Source organism: Chiloscyllium plagiosum, chromosome 5, assembly GCF_004010195.1.
Source record: "Chiloscyllium plagiosum isolate BGI_BamShark_2017 chromosome 5, ASM401019v2, whole genome shotgun sequence".
Taxonomy (NCBI): domain Eukaryota; kingdom Metazoa; phylum Chordata; class Chondrichthyes; order Orectolobiformes; family Hemiscylliidae; genus Chiloscyllium; species Chiloscyllium plagiosum.
Window position 1 is genome coordinate 61,715,404 of NC_057714.1, and position 16,891 is coordinate 61,732,294.

The following is a 16,891-nucleotide window of genomic DNA, read 5'->3' on the forward strand; positions in this document are numbered from 1 at the left end:
CAGCTTCCTTCCTACATAAGCCACAATTAAAATTGATGCTGATAGGGGACATCAGGTAATTTAGCAGCTGTCCTGCTTCAAAATACTGAACATGAAGTGCACATTAATAACCAAAGATTCACACTGACATTTCACAGTTTTTGTCAGAGTTTTAAGGAGAGAAATCATTTCTGATGCCCCAAGGCATGTTAATTGACTGCCAGTGAGTCTCTCTCAAGAGGCAACTAGGCAGCTGAGTTGATTTGAACTAAAGGGCTGTCCATGAACATGTCTCTTAGTCCTTTATGCCAGATTTAGTTTATTGTAATGGAGGCATCATAGATTCAGACAGAGCAAAAACTACAATATGGCTCAAAAATAAGATTGTAGTGGATCTCAGCCAGCAGTTCTGAAATGAAATAAATCTTTCAGCTTTGATTAAAATTTACATAGAAATAAAATTGTATCATAAAAACAATAACCTTGGTAAATTTCAAACAGCTAGTGACTTCTAATCTCTTCAAATATTGAAGGAAAATCTTCTTGCCTCTTAATCTGGAATTAAAATCTTAGCATAGATACTTCATGGCAGTGGAGAAAATATCGTGCCCGAATTAATATGATGTTTAAGAGAATAAAAAGTTAAATAAGTGAAAGGTAAAATGCAACAAAAGCACAAAAGGCAAGATTTTGAACCAAGATAGCAGAAAAATATGCTGCAGGAAAAAACAAGAGGTGCCACCTTTCTGGTGTATAGTACTTCAGTATGCATTTGCAGTCACAAATAAACACAATATTTTAACAGTTATATAATTCTGTCATGCTTCCAAATAACAACAAACAGAAAACCAGTCTGTTCACAATGACATTAACCAGCTAAGATAACCTTGCAATAAGGCAAAACAAAGATAGCTAATCCACAAAAGAAAAATCTTCATGAATTAAATCAATTTCATCAGTCTCATATTGTATGGTTTGGATACATGACAGGGCCTATGTTTTTTAATGCATCACTTCTTAAATTAAAAAAAAAACTTCTATTCTCCTTTCACTTTCTATTAACCACCAACTAATTTTTTTTAAACAAAAGTTTCTATTCTTTGCTTAGAAGCTCCATTCTTACCTCGCTCCCTGATGGTGCGAAAGTTCCACTGTGGAACAGGACCTTGAGGCCACAGGTTGATCAACTCGATTCAGACAACAGAACTCTGAGTCCTGCCAATACAATCAGCAGGGAGAGAGGTAAGTATGGAACTTGTAAACATATTATAAAAGCCGTGCTTTATCATTGTGTGAGTGTGCACTGGATCTGCGTTGGTTAGTTGTTGTGGATTGACTACTCTGAGAGGTGCAAAGGATTGAAATATTAAATCTGTGGGATTTAAGTACAAATCCAATTCAGCTCGGTGGATTGAAAGTCTCCTCACTGCCTGTCAGCTGTCACTGCTTAAGTTGAGTTTGAGCAGTTTTAATGGAATACCATTAAATAATTAAAATAGTGGATCTACATTCCATGAAACAAGCTATAACTCTGTATCAATTGATATCCTCATTTAACAGTCACTGCAGTAGAAAAAGATAATTATCAGCAAAGTATGTCAACGGTCAGCCAAGGATGGGGTTTTTAACTGTTTATCTGATCCTGGCTGTTGCCCGACACGGGTTCAACTGATGCTGATACTGAATAATACGTGAGAAATTGTTTCATTTCCGAAAAGTGATATTCTTCAACTTTAAATGAGTGCATTTATATTTTAAGGATTGTTTGGTGAATAGCCTTTGACATGCTCTATTCTACTCTCAGTTATTTGTTGAATGTTGCAGAACACAATTACAAAAGTGGATGCAGACCCCAAGTTGCAAATGAGTTTCATTCTTGAGTGCATTCAGACGACAACCTGAATGTAAGTTGGAACACAATACAAGGCAACGTAAAATAGCTGTTCATAAGTACAGGGAAACATTTACATGTTGGATCTTTTCAATTAATATTAAAACAACCTGGATGGAATCTTATTCATTAATCAGACATTTTTAAATCAGGGACCACTTGTGTATGTAAATTTTCAAATCTGTGATTTACTTATACTTTACAATTTAATTCCAAAGTGCTTTGTTAATTTTCAAAATGTAAATTCTGTAAGAAGTATATTCTGGCTGCTATTCACAAAGAGGAGTACTGCATAATTTAAAACAGAAAATGCTGAAAACCCTCAGCAGGTCAGACAGCATATGTGGAGAGTTTATTGGCAGAATTTAAATATAGGTCATGGGGTCTCACCCATGAGAACTGTTTGCCAGTAGAGGCTGGTACATCTCCATTGCTCCACAGTGCCACCGGGAGTGGTAACTGGTGGAGGTAATGGATCCACTAGAACCTGAGAATAAAGGAGTGATGAGGATCTTAAGGACCATTTACGAGTCTCAATTAGTGCCTGGATGTGAAGGTTCTTGAAAGGTTTTCCTGCCTCAGATGGAACAGGAGTAGGTGGATATGTGGCAGGGTCCAATAAGTTAAATAGGTTCTTTCAGCCTGTTTGGATAAAAATGGGGGCTGTAGGTTGGGTGAGATAACTGACCATGGCAAAATGGCACAAGAAACCATTCTAGTAGGCAGAGCAACAAAGAATGAAGTGGTAGTACGTGATAGTATAGTGAAGGAGATTGCCACCATTCTCTGCAGCAAAGAATGAGAGCTCAGATGAAAGTAGCCAGTTTTGTCAGGGTCTGGTATATCTGCTCAGGGCTTGAAAGAAACTGTAATGGGAGGGACTGGATTCAGCAATCGTGGTCCAGAGGTACGAACAACATGGGTATAACGAGGAAAGAGGTCCTGCATAGACAGTCTGAGGAACTTGTCTCTAAATTTAAAAAACAATAATCCAGAGATTGTAGCTTTTGAATTATTATCTGAGCCTTATGCAAATTGTCTTTGAGTACATAAAATCTGTGAGGTAAATATGTGACTCAAAGATGACAGATGTAGGAGAACAGGGTTCTGGCTTTTGGGCCTCTGGAATCAATATTGGGAAAGCAGGGGATATACTGCTGGGTGGGTTTACACTTAAACTGTGCAAAATTAGAGAGGGTTTTAAACTAAATAATGGAGGCAAAGGATCAATGTGGCATATGAAAGTGTAGAGACAAGGTAAGAGAGGAAAACAGTAAAATGGAGAATGAAGGTCAAAGAATGACAGGAAGGAGCACAGAGAAAATTTTAAGGAAGTGACAAATAATCAAGGCTAGATTGTACAAAGATCACAAAAAGATCAAAACTCAAAGCTTTGTAATTGAAAATGTGTAGCATTTACAACCAAGTAAATATATTGATAGCCTACATAAAAGTAAATAAATACAATCTGATAGCAATTGTGGGGGCATGGTCCCAGATCTTCAAGCAACGGGTCATGAATATTGTGGGGTACATTACATTCAACAAAAATAGGAAAGTAGATCTTGGTGGACAGGTAGCATTATTATTCAAGGATGGTATTTGTGCAATCGTTCAAGGTGACATTGGTTCAGGAGATCTGGTTATGGAATTGGTTTAGGTGAAAATGAGGAATAGTAGGGGAATTAAGCTCATAATGGAAATAATCTATAACCCCCACAACAGTAGCCAAATTAGGAATAAAGTATTCAAGAAGAAATATTGGATGTATGCGATAAAGGAATAGCAAATAATCATAGCTGGAAATGTGTTGCTGGAAAAGCGCAGCAGGTCAGGCAGCATCCAGGGAACAGGAGAATCGACGTTTCGGGCATAAGCCCTTCTTCAGGAATGGGGCCCCATTCCTGAAGAAGGGCTTATGCCCGAAACGTCGATTCTCCTGTTCCCTGGATGCTGCCTGACCTGCTGCGCTTTTCCAGCAACACATTTCCAGCTCTGATCTCCAGCATCTGCAGACCTCACTTTCTCAGCAAATAATCATAGGCAACTTTAATCTATATATAAACTGGAAAAGACAGATTGGGAGTAGCAGCACAGATGATGATTTCATAGAATGTTTTCAAGATATTTTCTCAGAGCAAAACAGACCAGAAAGAAGATTATATTCGAGTTAATACTTTGTGATGTGGCAGGGTTAATTAATGACCTCATAGTTAAGGCACCCTCAGATTGCAATGATCACAATATGACTGTCTTTTACAAATCCAGTTTGAAATGGAGAAGACTTTATCTCATACCAGTGTTTTAAAAATAAAGGCGGGCAACCAAGTGAGCCTGGAAGTTGAGGTAGCTGAACTGAACAGGCATAGTAGGCTAGAGGATAGATCAATTGATTCACGATGGCAGATATTTAAAGAGGTATTTCAGAATACGCAGAATAAATTTGTTCAAATTATTAAAAAAAATGCTAAAGGGAATAGCCACCATCTGTGGCCAATGAAAAAAGTTAAAGCATAACTTGGGAAAAAAGCATTTAACTCTACAAAGATGAAAAGCTGGTCAGGTGCTTTGTCAAAAGGTAATCCTAATTAACTGTTTAAAAGTATGAGAGAAATCTAGTTCAGCATGTAAAATGGATGGCAAAGTTTTGACAGGTATTTAAAGAAGAAAAGAATAAAAAAAAGAGTATGAGTAAACTGGCTCTTTAGAGTATGAGAATGGAGTTAATACTAGATAATAAGGTGGATAAAATAAACAAATATTTAGTTTGTCTTCACAAGAGTGAATGCAAACACATTCCAATAATGGTTATAAAACAGAAAGTCGAAAGGAGATACACCTTAAAAGTTGCTAATGTGCCTTCTTCCACTGCCTCCGCTGGAGGAGTGCACCAGGCACCCACCATCATCTGTGTGAAAAACATTCCCTGCACTTTTCCACTAAACTTTCCTCCTCTCAAATTGAAGAAGAAGACATAAGGAAGGCACAACAGATATGTTTAGGTTAGGTGAAAGGGCAAAAATCTGGCAAATGGAGAATAGTGTGGAAAATTGTGGCATTGTCCCCTTTGGGCAAGAACAATAAAAAAAGCAGAGTATTACACAAAAGGAAAATGACTGCAGAATTCTGAGGTGCAGAGGGATTTGGATGCTTTGATGCATGAGATATACAAACTTAGATGCAGGTGCAGCAAGTAATCAAGAAGAAGAATAGATTTCTACCCTTAATTACAATAGAATTTGAACAAAAGTGAAGATGTTATGCTTCAGCTACACAGGGCATTGAACATCTCAAATACTGTGTGCAGTCTTGGTCTCCTTATTTAAGGAAGGATGCTTTGGAGAAGGTTTACTCGATCAATGCCTGGGATGTGCTGATTGTCTTATGAGGATAGTTTGTCAGACTACGCTTGGTCCATGCTGAAAGTAAGGTTAGCAGTTCCATTGGATCAGAGGAGAATTCCTTCCTCTGTTAATGAGGTCATGAGGCTTTCTTTCTGACAGCACCAAGTCTACCACAGGAAAACAGCTTTCATTGAGCTTCCAGCCTCCTAATATCCAGATGGACCAAAAGGTTGGGAAGACTGTAAAATCAGACCCAGCTTTTTTTTTGTCGCAATTGTCATCTTCATTTGCTGTTTGCTCTATGGTACAGATAGTTGATTTTCTTTCTACTCTGCCCAGTGAGAACTTTCTCATGGCAAGAATGAATCAGGGAGCCATGTTGAAATACCTTCTACTCATTTTACTGGCCCGCTAGCCAATAATACCCAATATAAAAAGCCAATAGAAACCAGCCCCTTGGTTCCATTTGTCTCTCTAAAGATGCTGCCAAATCTTGCTTGGTGCCAGGTTTGCAATCATACTGGGTCTATGGTGGCCAGCACAGCTTGTATACCATCATGGAGCAGGCAGAGGATACGGATGAATTACAGAGGGCAACCAAATTTAAAGAGGACATTCCATATTAGTTATTAGTTCTGAAGGCCTTTGTGAGGATAAAAAAGGTTAAATAAAGAGTGGCCATCCATGAGGCATGGTGGACATTTAGCAGCAGCTGAATTGTAGTCCAATAAAACCGCATGGCCTGGCACCTGACAGTTACCATCAATCCAGGGGATCATCTCTTATTCAATGAAGAGTGCAGGTGGGCTTGCCAGCATTAATGCTAGACAGACTAAAATGAGATGTCTCCTGGTGAAGGTACAACAGAGGACTACTTATGTACCAAATAAGCACCAAGCGATAGACACAGCTAAGCAATTACAATCGGTCAGATTTAAGCTCTGCAATCGTACCACATCAATTGTGAATGGTGTTCAACAGCTAAACAACTCACTGGAGAAGGGGTCTCCGCCTATACTCCCTTCCTTGAAGATGGGAAAGACCAATACATCAATACAAAGGAAATGGCTGAAGCATACATAAGCTCAGCTAGAAATGCCAAATTGGTAATACATCTCAGCTTCCTCCAAAGGTCTCTAGCATCACAGATGCCAATCTTTAGCCAATTCAATCCACTCCATATCATACTAATAAATAGCTGGAGGCACTGAGTACTGTGGGCCTGACAATAGTACTGAAGACTTGTGCTCCACATTTTGTTGTGCCCGTAGCCAACGTATTACAGTACAGCTACAACAATGACTTTGGTGGAATTTTCAATGTGGAGAATTATCCAGGTATGTCCTGTACATGAAAAACACAACAAATCCAACCCGGCCAATTACCACACCAAGGGTTCACTATCGATAATCAGTAAATTGATTATCAAGCAGCATCTGCTCAGCAATAACATACTCAATGATGCCTGGTTAGGGTTCTGCCAGGGCCACCCAGCTCCTGACCTCATTTCAGCCTTGGTTCAAACAGGACAAAAGATCTGAATTCCAGAGGTGAGAGTGACAGCCCTTGACATTAACGCCACATTTGTGGCATAAAGGAGTCCTAACAAAATTGGAATCAATGGGAATCGCAAAGGAAGACAATTATGGTTGTTGGAGATCAACCATCTCAGCTCTTATATATCTCTGCAGGAGTTCCTCAGGGTAGTGTCCTATGCCCAACCATCTTCAGCTGTTCATCAATGACTTTCCCTCCATCATAAGGTCAGAAGTGGAGATATTCCCCGATGAGTGCACAATGTTCAGCACCATTCATGATTCCTCAGTTGCTGAAGCAGTTCATGTCCAAATGCTACAAGACCTGGACAATATACCAGCATGGGCTGACAAGTGGCAAGCAATGTCTGCACCACAAAGGAATCAAGCAATTAAATCTCTAAAATGAGAGAATGTAACCATCAGTCTCTTGGTATTTAATGGCATTAGCATTGTTGAATCACCAACTACCAACATACTGAGGGGCTAGAAGAGCAAGTCAGAAGCTCAAAGTCTTGCAACAAGTAACACACCTCCTGCCTCCCTGAACCCTGTCCACCATTTACAAGGCACAAGTCAGGAGTCTAATGGAATGCACCCCACTTGCCTGGATGTGTGCAGCTCCAAAAACACTCAAGAAGCTTGACACCATCCAAGACAAAGCAGACTGTTTGATTGACACAACATTCACAAACATTAATTCTGCCTGTCACTGATACTCATTAACAGTAGAGTGCACCATTCACAGTAAGCATTGCCGCAATTTACCAAGGTTCCTGAGTCAGCAATTTCAAACTCATGACCACTACCATTTCATTAGGCAGCTGAAAAATGGGAATGACACCATCTGCAAGTTCTCCTCCAAACCACCCAGTATCCTGACTTGAAATATATCACAGTTCCCTCAAAATCAATGTCAAAATTGTGAAACTTTCTCCCTAACAATATTGTGGGTCTACCTTCAGCACCACCTTCTCATGGGAAAATTGGGATTGGCGATAAATGCTGGCCCAGTCAGTGACATTGTCTTGCCCCGAAATGATTTTTTTTAAACCCTCTTACCACAAATGGTCTTAGTTCATTTCTTGAAGATAGTCTAAATTATGGCACCTCAAAAATCTGTGGCATGTTTCTCCTCCTTCCGAGATGTGGGAGGTGAGGTCATGTATTCAGAGTCCATCTCTGAAATAATTTAGTATTTTAGCAGGGATTATGTCTTCACCGGTGACCTTGTTGGCTCTGTTGTCTGATGGTCTTTTCAGCCTTGTGTCAGGCTAGGGGTTGTGCTGAGATTTTGATGAGTAGCTGTTGAATGCAGTTCAGAGAACTCTAGTTGAGTATGTTCTTTTTGAGAAGATCCTCAGTGTGCTCCTTCAATGGGTGATAACTGTTTCTCTATCCTTAATTATTAGAACTAAGTTCTTAGCTCTCAATGGGGTCATCCTTGGGAGCTTGGGCCACAGGTAGCCTTAATTGCATTGAAGAATCCATGCACACATCATCATCAGGCAGGTGAGTGACTGTATTTTTTCTGCTCTTTCTGCCCATTAACTGTTATGTAGGTCTTTTTTTTTGTTGGAGCTTGGCCTTTATTTGAGTTGCTTTCTTTGTAGTGAAATTTCCAGCTAAGGAACACATCAGCACTTACAATTTAATAGCTCAATGAGGAGTGACAGGAATCCATCTTAGGAATATGTATCAATTTTATAGCTCATTTCAGGGAGAAGATGTTCTGATACCCTTTATTGCAAATCCATTCTGTAAAATGTTGCATTTTCATCTAACTAGAACACTGTATCAAAGAAATGGTTGCACTGCTTTGGAAACCCTTCTTTTTCAAGAACATCTCAGTACTTTTCTCAACTATCCATTAGAAACCTCATGTCCAGTGTAGAATATCACCATTCCCACTGCAGCAGGTTCCAGTTTCAATCTTTGGTCTATGTTGAATAACCAACTTGTAATTCGAGGCAAACAGCTTAGAAGCTCTATTGTCTAGGAAGATGAGAAGTCTGCCAAAGCTCCTGTCCCTGATTATTTTCTAGAAGCTCATTCTGGAAAATTCAGGTGGGAATAGTATCAACTAGGATGCCCTCCAATGTGGAAAGACCTACAAATATTCACTTTCTACACCTGTGTGTGATGACCAGCCATCTTGAGGAGGTGCCAAAGGAAACCATGATATAACAGGGGTCAAAGACATCAGGAAAGGAGGGATAATTGGAGAAACAAAATGCACCACTGTTTCGTTAAACACAACATAACCAAGAGTTTTGAAAATGTATGAGGTATGTGCAACTGAAAGGATATTTAGGAAAATGTACAATTGTCATATGTGGATACAATGTGGGTATCCTGGGGATCTTGTCTGAGAACTGTAACATTTACCCCAATAAATATTGAAAACAGCAATATTCAGGTTTAATCCTTAAAAGCTAGAAAGGAGCCATGTTTCAATGTGACATTTATTTTAAAGACAATTATTTATCCTTCTCGTCATCCTCTTTCCTGTCCTGAGAGAACATTCTTGTACTGACTTACAGTCTAATGGCCACCACCACCTTTTGCTGTCTTGGCCAGATGTTTTTTTTTATCTATTGGAGATTGATGAGGAGTTACAGAAGAAAATTCAAGAATGGGGGCAAGTAGCTAAGGTGCATCCAAACTCTGGTTGATTTTCATAACAAAAGTGGGCACAGGATAGCAAACAGAATGGAAGTGCTGACTAACTCTATCTTTTTAGTTTAGGTGTTTGGTGATTAATTGTAACACTTTAGCATAGACTAAACTAGATCTCAAATTTATGTTCCAAATCATTTAATCCCACACTGGCTGGCAAGCATATTCATCAGAGCCATCTCTACTATAGATTTTAAGAACTTCTTCCACATCTTGATAATAACAGCAGTAATCCAGCTACTTCTTAGAAAAATGTGCCATTCATCCTATCAAATCTGCATCCATGATCTGTATTTACATATACTACAATTCAGGATTCTCCAATCTTGTTTTTTTAGCATCAGGGTAACGTGCCATTAATGTTAAAATAATTTGGATCTAGAAATTCATATTTTCTGTTCCCAATGTCGTCAGTTTTATTCTATAGTTCATGCAACTATTCAATTTTTAAGACATCTTATCAAGCAACAATTTAAGACAAAAAAACATCCCAATCACCCTTTGTAATTTTTTTTCAAACTTCCCATTTGTTTTTCACTATTGGAAATCTCCCTTCTCGTAATTGCCAATTAAATCCAATTGACGATTGGCTACTGCCCAGTAAATGGAGCTGTTCTGAAGCGGTGTCAAAAGCCTTTACTGAGGAATATTCAGAGTCTTTGTTTAAACTGCCTGATTTCCTTGCATCTCCTGAAAGAACGTTGCTGCAAATGTCACGTCTGAATTACTGACACCACTGTGACTGCAGGAATTGATAGCTCTGTGACAAGCATAATGATACAATTGGTAACTAAGCCTTTCTTAACCATTTGTACATTTATCATATTGAGTATTGTCACCTCAGTGTTGTAATGTCCATAAAGATGTTAATACAAGATTGAGATTTCAATAAATGCGAAAGCACTATTTAATATATTTCCTGGTTTCAAATTAAATCAATAGTGCTTTACTACAAAAGAAATACATCTGTAGGATCTATTTTAATTCCAGATTCAGTCAAGTTAGGTTATGTTCAGAATGCACTTCATTCTTTTATTAATGGTGGTCTGAGTGAGGTGAACTTGTAAAGCAGCAGCATCCATATTAATAGAACAGAGGTTGGTATCAAACACCATGGGGCATTTTCCTGCACTAATGGTACTATATAAATGTAAATTGTTGTTTATCACCTCACACATACAGCCTGTGTGAATTGTGGCTGAGCAAAATAAGCTTCCAAAGAGGCAAGAATGTTAATTGAGTGCAAGAGGCCAGTCAAATACAGAAGCACAGGAAAGAAGAGAGTATGAGAACAATTGTGTGATGATAAGAGATTGAGGCAATCGTGCTGTTCCTAAAACGCTGCTGGATTGAGACAAGTGAGATTGAGACAGATATATGGCAACTGTGTTATAGAGAAGGAATGGTTACAAACCAAATCGAGGAAGGAACTAAACAAGATTGATGAGCAGAAGAGAATGCTATTAGAAGTAATAATAATCAGAAACACAGAGATTGAGTCTGACAGGAGAGAAACTGAGGAAAGAAACTTGAAAACCTCTGCTGGAACTTGTCCAAGTTCAAACAAGATACCAACTTATCAGATCACTGGGTAACCAGATAGTGGAGACAACTTGTGCTACTTGAAACCTACAGAAATGGGGAAGGATGGGACATTAGCATATTTCAAAGACGACTTATGTACTGTATTGAAATTTAGTTTAGCGCTTTATGATGAGTGCTATGAGAGACTTTTTCTTTAACTTAACCTATTCAGCCAAATTATGACACATGTCCTGGGCAGGTGGGACTTGATCCTATACTTTCTGGCCCAGGGAAATGAGCAATGCCACAGCACCACAAGGCTTCTACAATACTATGATACAACAAGAAGCTGCACAGTAAAAATGGAGAATTCAATCTATTATAGACCTGGACATTAACTTGATTCAGATCCACCTGTATTCAGCAATTTTATCAGCACATGGTCTCAATCTGTAGATAGCTAAATGTATTAATGATTTTAGGAAAGATGAATGAGTCTATATGTTATATTGTATTTTAGACATATACACAGGGAAATCCCTGAAAGGGCAGCAGAGCAGATCTTTGCTGCTGCAATTAAGTATATGCCTCAAATACTCTAAACATTTGAAAGGTGAGTTAATCTTACTTTTAATCTTACAATTTGAAATAGAAATCACTGTTAACATTATCACCAACAATATACAAACATAGAATCTAACAAGACCAGCAAGCAACTTAGTCGAGTAAAACTCAATTTCCAATATGATGCTGTATGGATTTAATTCCTTTTGAAAGCTATGTAACTAGGTTAGATGTATTATGGCTATAGAACATTTAACAAATTGCAATATAGGTATTGCTACTTCACAAATGCATAAACAAAGAAAAATCATTTTAAACTTCATTTGGCTTAGCCTGCTTTCTTCATGAAAAACCATGCTTTTTCAGATTACTCTGTCTGAATGAATGAATCTTTATCAATCTTTAATCAGAACCCTGTCTATTTATTTCTTAAAAAGAATCCAGTGATCTACATTCAATACACTTATTCCTTGTTTCGCAAAGCCTCTTTGCACTAATGGGAGAACCTACATTACAAAGCAAAGGGATTTCTTGATTTTATTTTGATCAAAGTTGATTTGAAGTTGTAAACAATTCTCTAACATACTCAAATAAATAAACCAATTAATTCACGGCTTGGATTTTAATAGTTCATGTGCCATCTGAATGCATTTTCCATAATATCTGTTTGGGTGGAACATATAAGCTGCCTGTTGGAATCCTACACTTGGTCTTTTCACTAAATTGCATGCATTAACAAGGCTCAGTAAATTGACATTATCATTACATGCTACCATGATGTGATGCAGATTTAAATGCTTTTAAGGAAACATGATGCATTATAGAAACAAATATTCTTGCATGTACCTACCTGTGGTGTGAGTACCTTTAAATAACATAAAGCTTTAATTACACTTTTTTTAAAAAATGCCCAAAGATTCTTAACCATCAATATGTTGGACTGCATTCCATTGTCAATGATGGTGAGTGTGTAATGGATAGTGATAAGTGACAAAAGCAGGAAAAAACACTAACCTTAACACTACACAGATGCAGCAGCATAATGACTCACTAACTGCAAGCACATCAAATCCTGGGAAAAGGTTAATGAAATTACTTAGCATTGGTTCCATGACACAAATTATAGAAATTACATTCATATACATTTTGTACACATAATTCACGCACAAATCGTTTTTAAATTTGAAGTTTTGCAAAACACATTTATAATGAATAAGTAATGAAATTAAATCACTAATTTTAATACTGCAGGCATTCCACATCTCATTAGAATACCCTTCCATAACAAGCAGCTTATTCCCACAGGTATAGGGAAATACATACTTGGGTAATAGGTCTTCTTGCTGTCCCCCAACCAGTTCATCAGATTTACTATTATTCTTAAACTTTCAGCACATTTTTGTAAAATGGGTTAACAGAAAAAGCAGGACAACCTTTAGAAAGGGGCCAACATCTTTTAAGTGAGAAAGATAGAGTGAGGATACAAAGTCTGATTAACTACAGATTATCTAAATTAAATGCATTTGTCATTGACTTTACTTATTAAAAAGACAAACCGAATAATATGCTGCTCATGCAGTAAACGATTAACAGAATCTTCATTTCAACTATTCCCTCCCTCTAATGTTTCTGTTAGACAGCCAGGAATTTGAAAAATTAAGTTCTCTACTGAAAAAGATAAGATATACCCAAGGGCCTGTTTTGTTGCTCATTTTAATAATTAAAGTGCTTTAAAGTTAAATCTCCCACAATATTTCAGTATCATTCAAGTAAATTTACAACACCCAGTTCATCTTCAATAAATAACATGACAATATTGCAAATACATTTAGAAAAAGGCCTTCAGTTCATTTTATTTCATAATATTAACTGTACATTTCACACTGCAGTAACAATTGATTTCTTAAAACAGCACAGAGATTCAGCAATTAACGATTCAATCTAGGAATGTGTAATTTTGCATGTGAAAAAGATTCTTTCGCCAACATCCATTAGTCTTGCCGCACAGCAGATGTGAAAGCAAAAATTAATCATTTCAAAACAGTTTAAAGTCCAGCCTTCCAACTGTATATGGTACAGATTGCAAAGTTCTTAACCCTATGCTATGAGACCTGTAAAAGGTGTGGATAAAAGAAAATTTAACAAAATAATAGGTTTTCCACTTAAGGGTGCTTTTCTATGTATCTCCTTCACGTTCTGCCTGCATGTCACTTTTCCACCGAAAATGTTGATATTTTCTTCTTTGCATCATCTGTCACCCATACAGATGTGATTCTTATGAAAAACAGGATAAAGGGCTATAGAGAACTAGCAAGAGATGAAGTTGAGATCAGGAAAAGATTAGCAATGATCATGTTAAATTGCAGAGTGGGCTCAAAGGGCTAAATTGCCTGCTCTCACTCCAAATCCCAATGTTCCCATGGTCCTATCCATCTGCCCAGGTCTGCTGGCCCTCCTCTCCCTGAGCCCCGCTCCTTGATACATTATACCTGTTTGCTCATGCCTACACCTTCTATTTGATCTGGTCTCTCTCATCTAATTCACCTACAGCAAATAAAATAGAAATCAAGTCCTTAAAAGTTGAAATGTATAAATCTAAGCATTGTGAGTCATTTTTGGATTTGATTTTCCGAAGAATAATATATGTGCTGTCTGATAAAAGTAATGTGTGACTTTCTTCTTTCCTCATTTAGTCTTATAATGAAAGGTAAATCTGTCCCAGTCAAGTTGAAGCAATGCCTTTTGGTGAGATAATCTTTCTTCACTGTTGGCTGCAAGACTTCTCCATGAAATGAGATTAGTTGAGATTAGACAATGTCAAGCAAATTCATGGTCAGAAGATCCACTGCACCAAGATTAATTGGTAACCTCATCCAGACAGGCATGGAGATGATGACTATTTGGAAGATATAAATGTACAATGTGGGTGTATTTCATTGATTGGTAGGAGGTGGGGCAAAGAGAGAGACAGTGTAGGAGCTAATTAGAGTGCACTTTATTCTGTGGTTTCTACTGCTGTATCTGGCTTGCCTAATTATAATATCATTGACTGGATTTTTCTCCAGTAGTTAATTGTACAGAGATATGAAATCTACAATTTCAAAGCTTAAAATTCTTGCGGCATTACTGAAAAGCAATTCTGAGAAAGGAAACTGAAACAGAAAAAGTTTTGAAGCCAAGAACTCTGGTCAAAACACAAAAGGAGACATAGCCAGCAGAGCTCAGTAAATAATGAATCCACTGATTCACTATTGGCAGACAGAAGACGACAGAGTCAAATCCAGAAACTGAGAATAAGCAAAGATATAGGTGCTGACATTGTTTCTGTTACTTAAGGATAACCTGGGTGGATCTATGCATGTAGACTATCATTAGCAGAGTTCGGGATGTTCTGCATGATCAAGACCATGCCCAGGAAATATGGATTGGTTGTGTACTGCTGACAATCAAGATAAATCCAAGAAGCAAAAGAGCTGAAATTCTTTGCGAGGCTGACAGAGTTTTGAAAGGCTTCATGACTGACAGCAATGGCAGATTTGCTGAATGGACTCCTAGGTCAATGTGTAAAGCTTATCCTAGGTGTAGCTGCCATTTACTGTGTAATTTTTAGATATTATTTTCCACAGTCTGCCTGTTAATTCATGTTTTACTAATATTTATTCTACGTTTTAGATTATATAGGTTAGCTAAGATCATTATTAGTGTTTACTACATGTTGTAAAAATTATTTTTAAAAAATAAATGTGAAATCCTGTGGTTTCATTCATGTCGTAAATAATTTCACAAAGTGAAATTATTATATACAAAGTGTAGTATTGACCACGATCAGTGCATCAGCAATGGAAAATGAAGGAAATTGTAATGGCACCAATAATAAATTCCTGTTCCATCCATTTCAATCTTCTTGCCCCAATCCCAGAAAGATGATTCAATTGTTGTGCTTTGATCACCACTTTTAAATGTTGATGAGGCCACAGGCCCTTATAAGTTGACCATTTCTCTCATCAACATTGCTACCACTGGGTGGCTGCATGTCATATAGTGAGCCCACATTTACAAATGTGGAGTTGAGGATAGGAATCAGACCAGCCTTGATCTTAATGAATGACAGAGCCGTTTTCAGGAATCATATCAATGTAAGCAGAAGAAGATTGTACAGAAGTACAATAACATGACCTGTCCCTTCCTTCAGCACTATACCTTGTACTAAAGGGAATCAGTAGGTGAATGAGAATGTCCACAGAGCTACTCTGTGCACTCAAGAATTATTTTGTGCAGTGAATTGAAAATTGCATGGTGCCTTTTGCCTACTCAAAGCTACCATACCTATTTATCAGCAGACGTCATCTTGAAGGAGAAAAAGCAATCCGTATTTTATCAGCATGTGTAGCTTTTCTATTCCTTATGGAATCTTACTGTTGCTCAACAATTTCACATTTTAATTCATTATTTCCTCCAGAACAGGCCTTCTTGGTGTAATTATCATCCTGTTGACAGTCCAACCCACACAATTAATTAGCCCCAGTCTAGGATGCCCTGCCAGAACCTTCTTTTAGTTAGCACAGTCTGCTAAGACATGTCAGCCAACATTTATTGTACATTCAAGTAAAAGCAAAATACTGCAGATACTGGAAATCTAAAATGTAAAACAAAAATACTAGAGAAACTCAGCAGGTCTGGTGGCATCTGTGGGGGCAGGGAAATTATGATGCTGTGAGGCATGACTTAGGATGTGTGGCCTGGAAAAGTAAGCTTCAAGGCAAGGGTGTAATTGATATGTGGAGCTTGTTCAAGGAGCAACTATTGAGTGTCCTTGATAAGTATGTGCCCGTCAGGCAGGGAGGAAAGGGTCGTGTGAGGGAGCCGTGGTTTAATAAGGAATTGGAATCCCTTGTTAAATGGAAGAGGGCGGCCTATGTAAAGATGAGGCGTGAAGGTTCAATTGGGGCGATTGAGAGTTATAAGGTAGCCAGGAAGGACCTGAAGAGAGAGCTAAGAGCAGCAAGGAGGGGAACATGAAAGGTCCTTAGTTGGTAGGATTAGGGAAAACCCTAAGGCTTTCTATAGGTATGTCAGGAATAAAAGAATGACTAGGGTAGGAACAAGTCCAGTCAAGGATAGTAGTGGGAAGTTGCGTGTGGAGGCTGAAGAGATTGGGGAGACACTGAATGAATACTTTTCGTCAGTATTCAATCAGGAACAGGACATTGTTGTCAATGTGAGTACTGAGTCACAATTAAGTAGAATGGATGGCTTAGAGGTATGTAGAGAAGAGGTGTTGGAAATTCTGGAAAGGGTGAAAATAGATAAGTCCCCTGGGCCTGATGGCATTTATCCTAGGATTCTCTGGGAAGCAAGGGAGGAGATAGCAGAGC

At 38.0% G+C, this 16,891-nt stretch overlaps 1 protein-coding gene across 7 annotated transcripts in view; it reads right to left on the bottom strand.

Annotated features, from left to right (window-relative positions):
* LOC122549923 (E3 ubiquitin-protein ligase HECW1-like) overlaps window positions 1-16,891 on the bottom strand; it is a 462,631-nt gene that overhangs the window by 357,345 nt on the left and 88,395 nt on the right. For 2 of the 7 annotated variants that reach the window (XM_043690156.1, XM_043690155.1), the window contains one exon: window positions 12,531-12,588. The exons of 3 other annotated variants lie outside the window; for them this stretch is intronic. In XM_043690156.1, coding sequence (XP_043546091.1) covers window positions 12,531-12,557 — 27 coding nt within the window. In that variant the 5' untranslated portion in view covers window positions 12,558-12,588. Of the gene's footprint in view, window positions 1-1,102; window positions 1,195-12,530; window positions 12,592-16,891 lie in introns of those variants that run through there. 2 more of the 7 variants (XM_043690157.1, XM_043690158.1) reach the window with 2 other exon arrangements.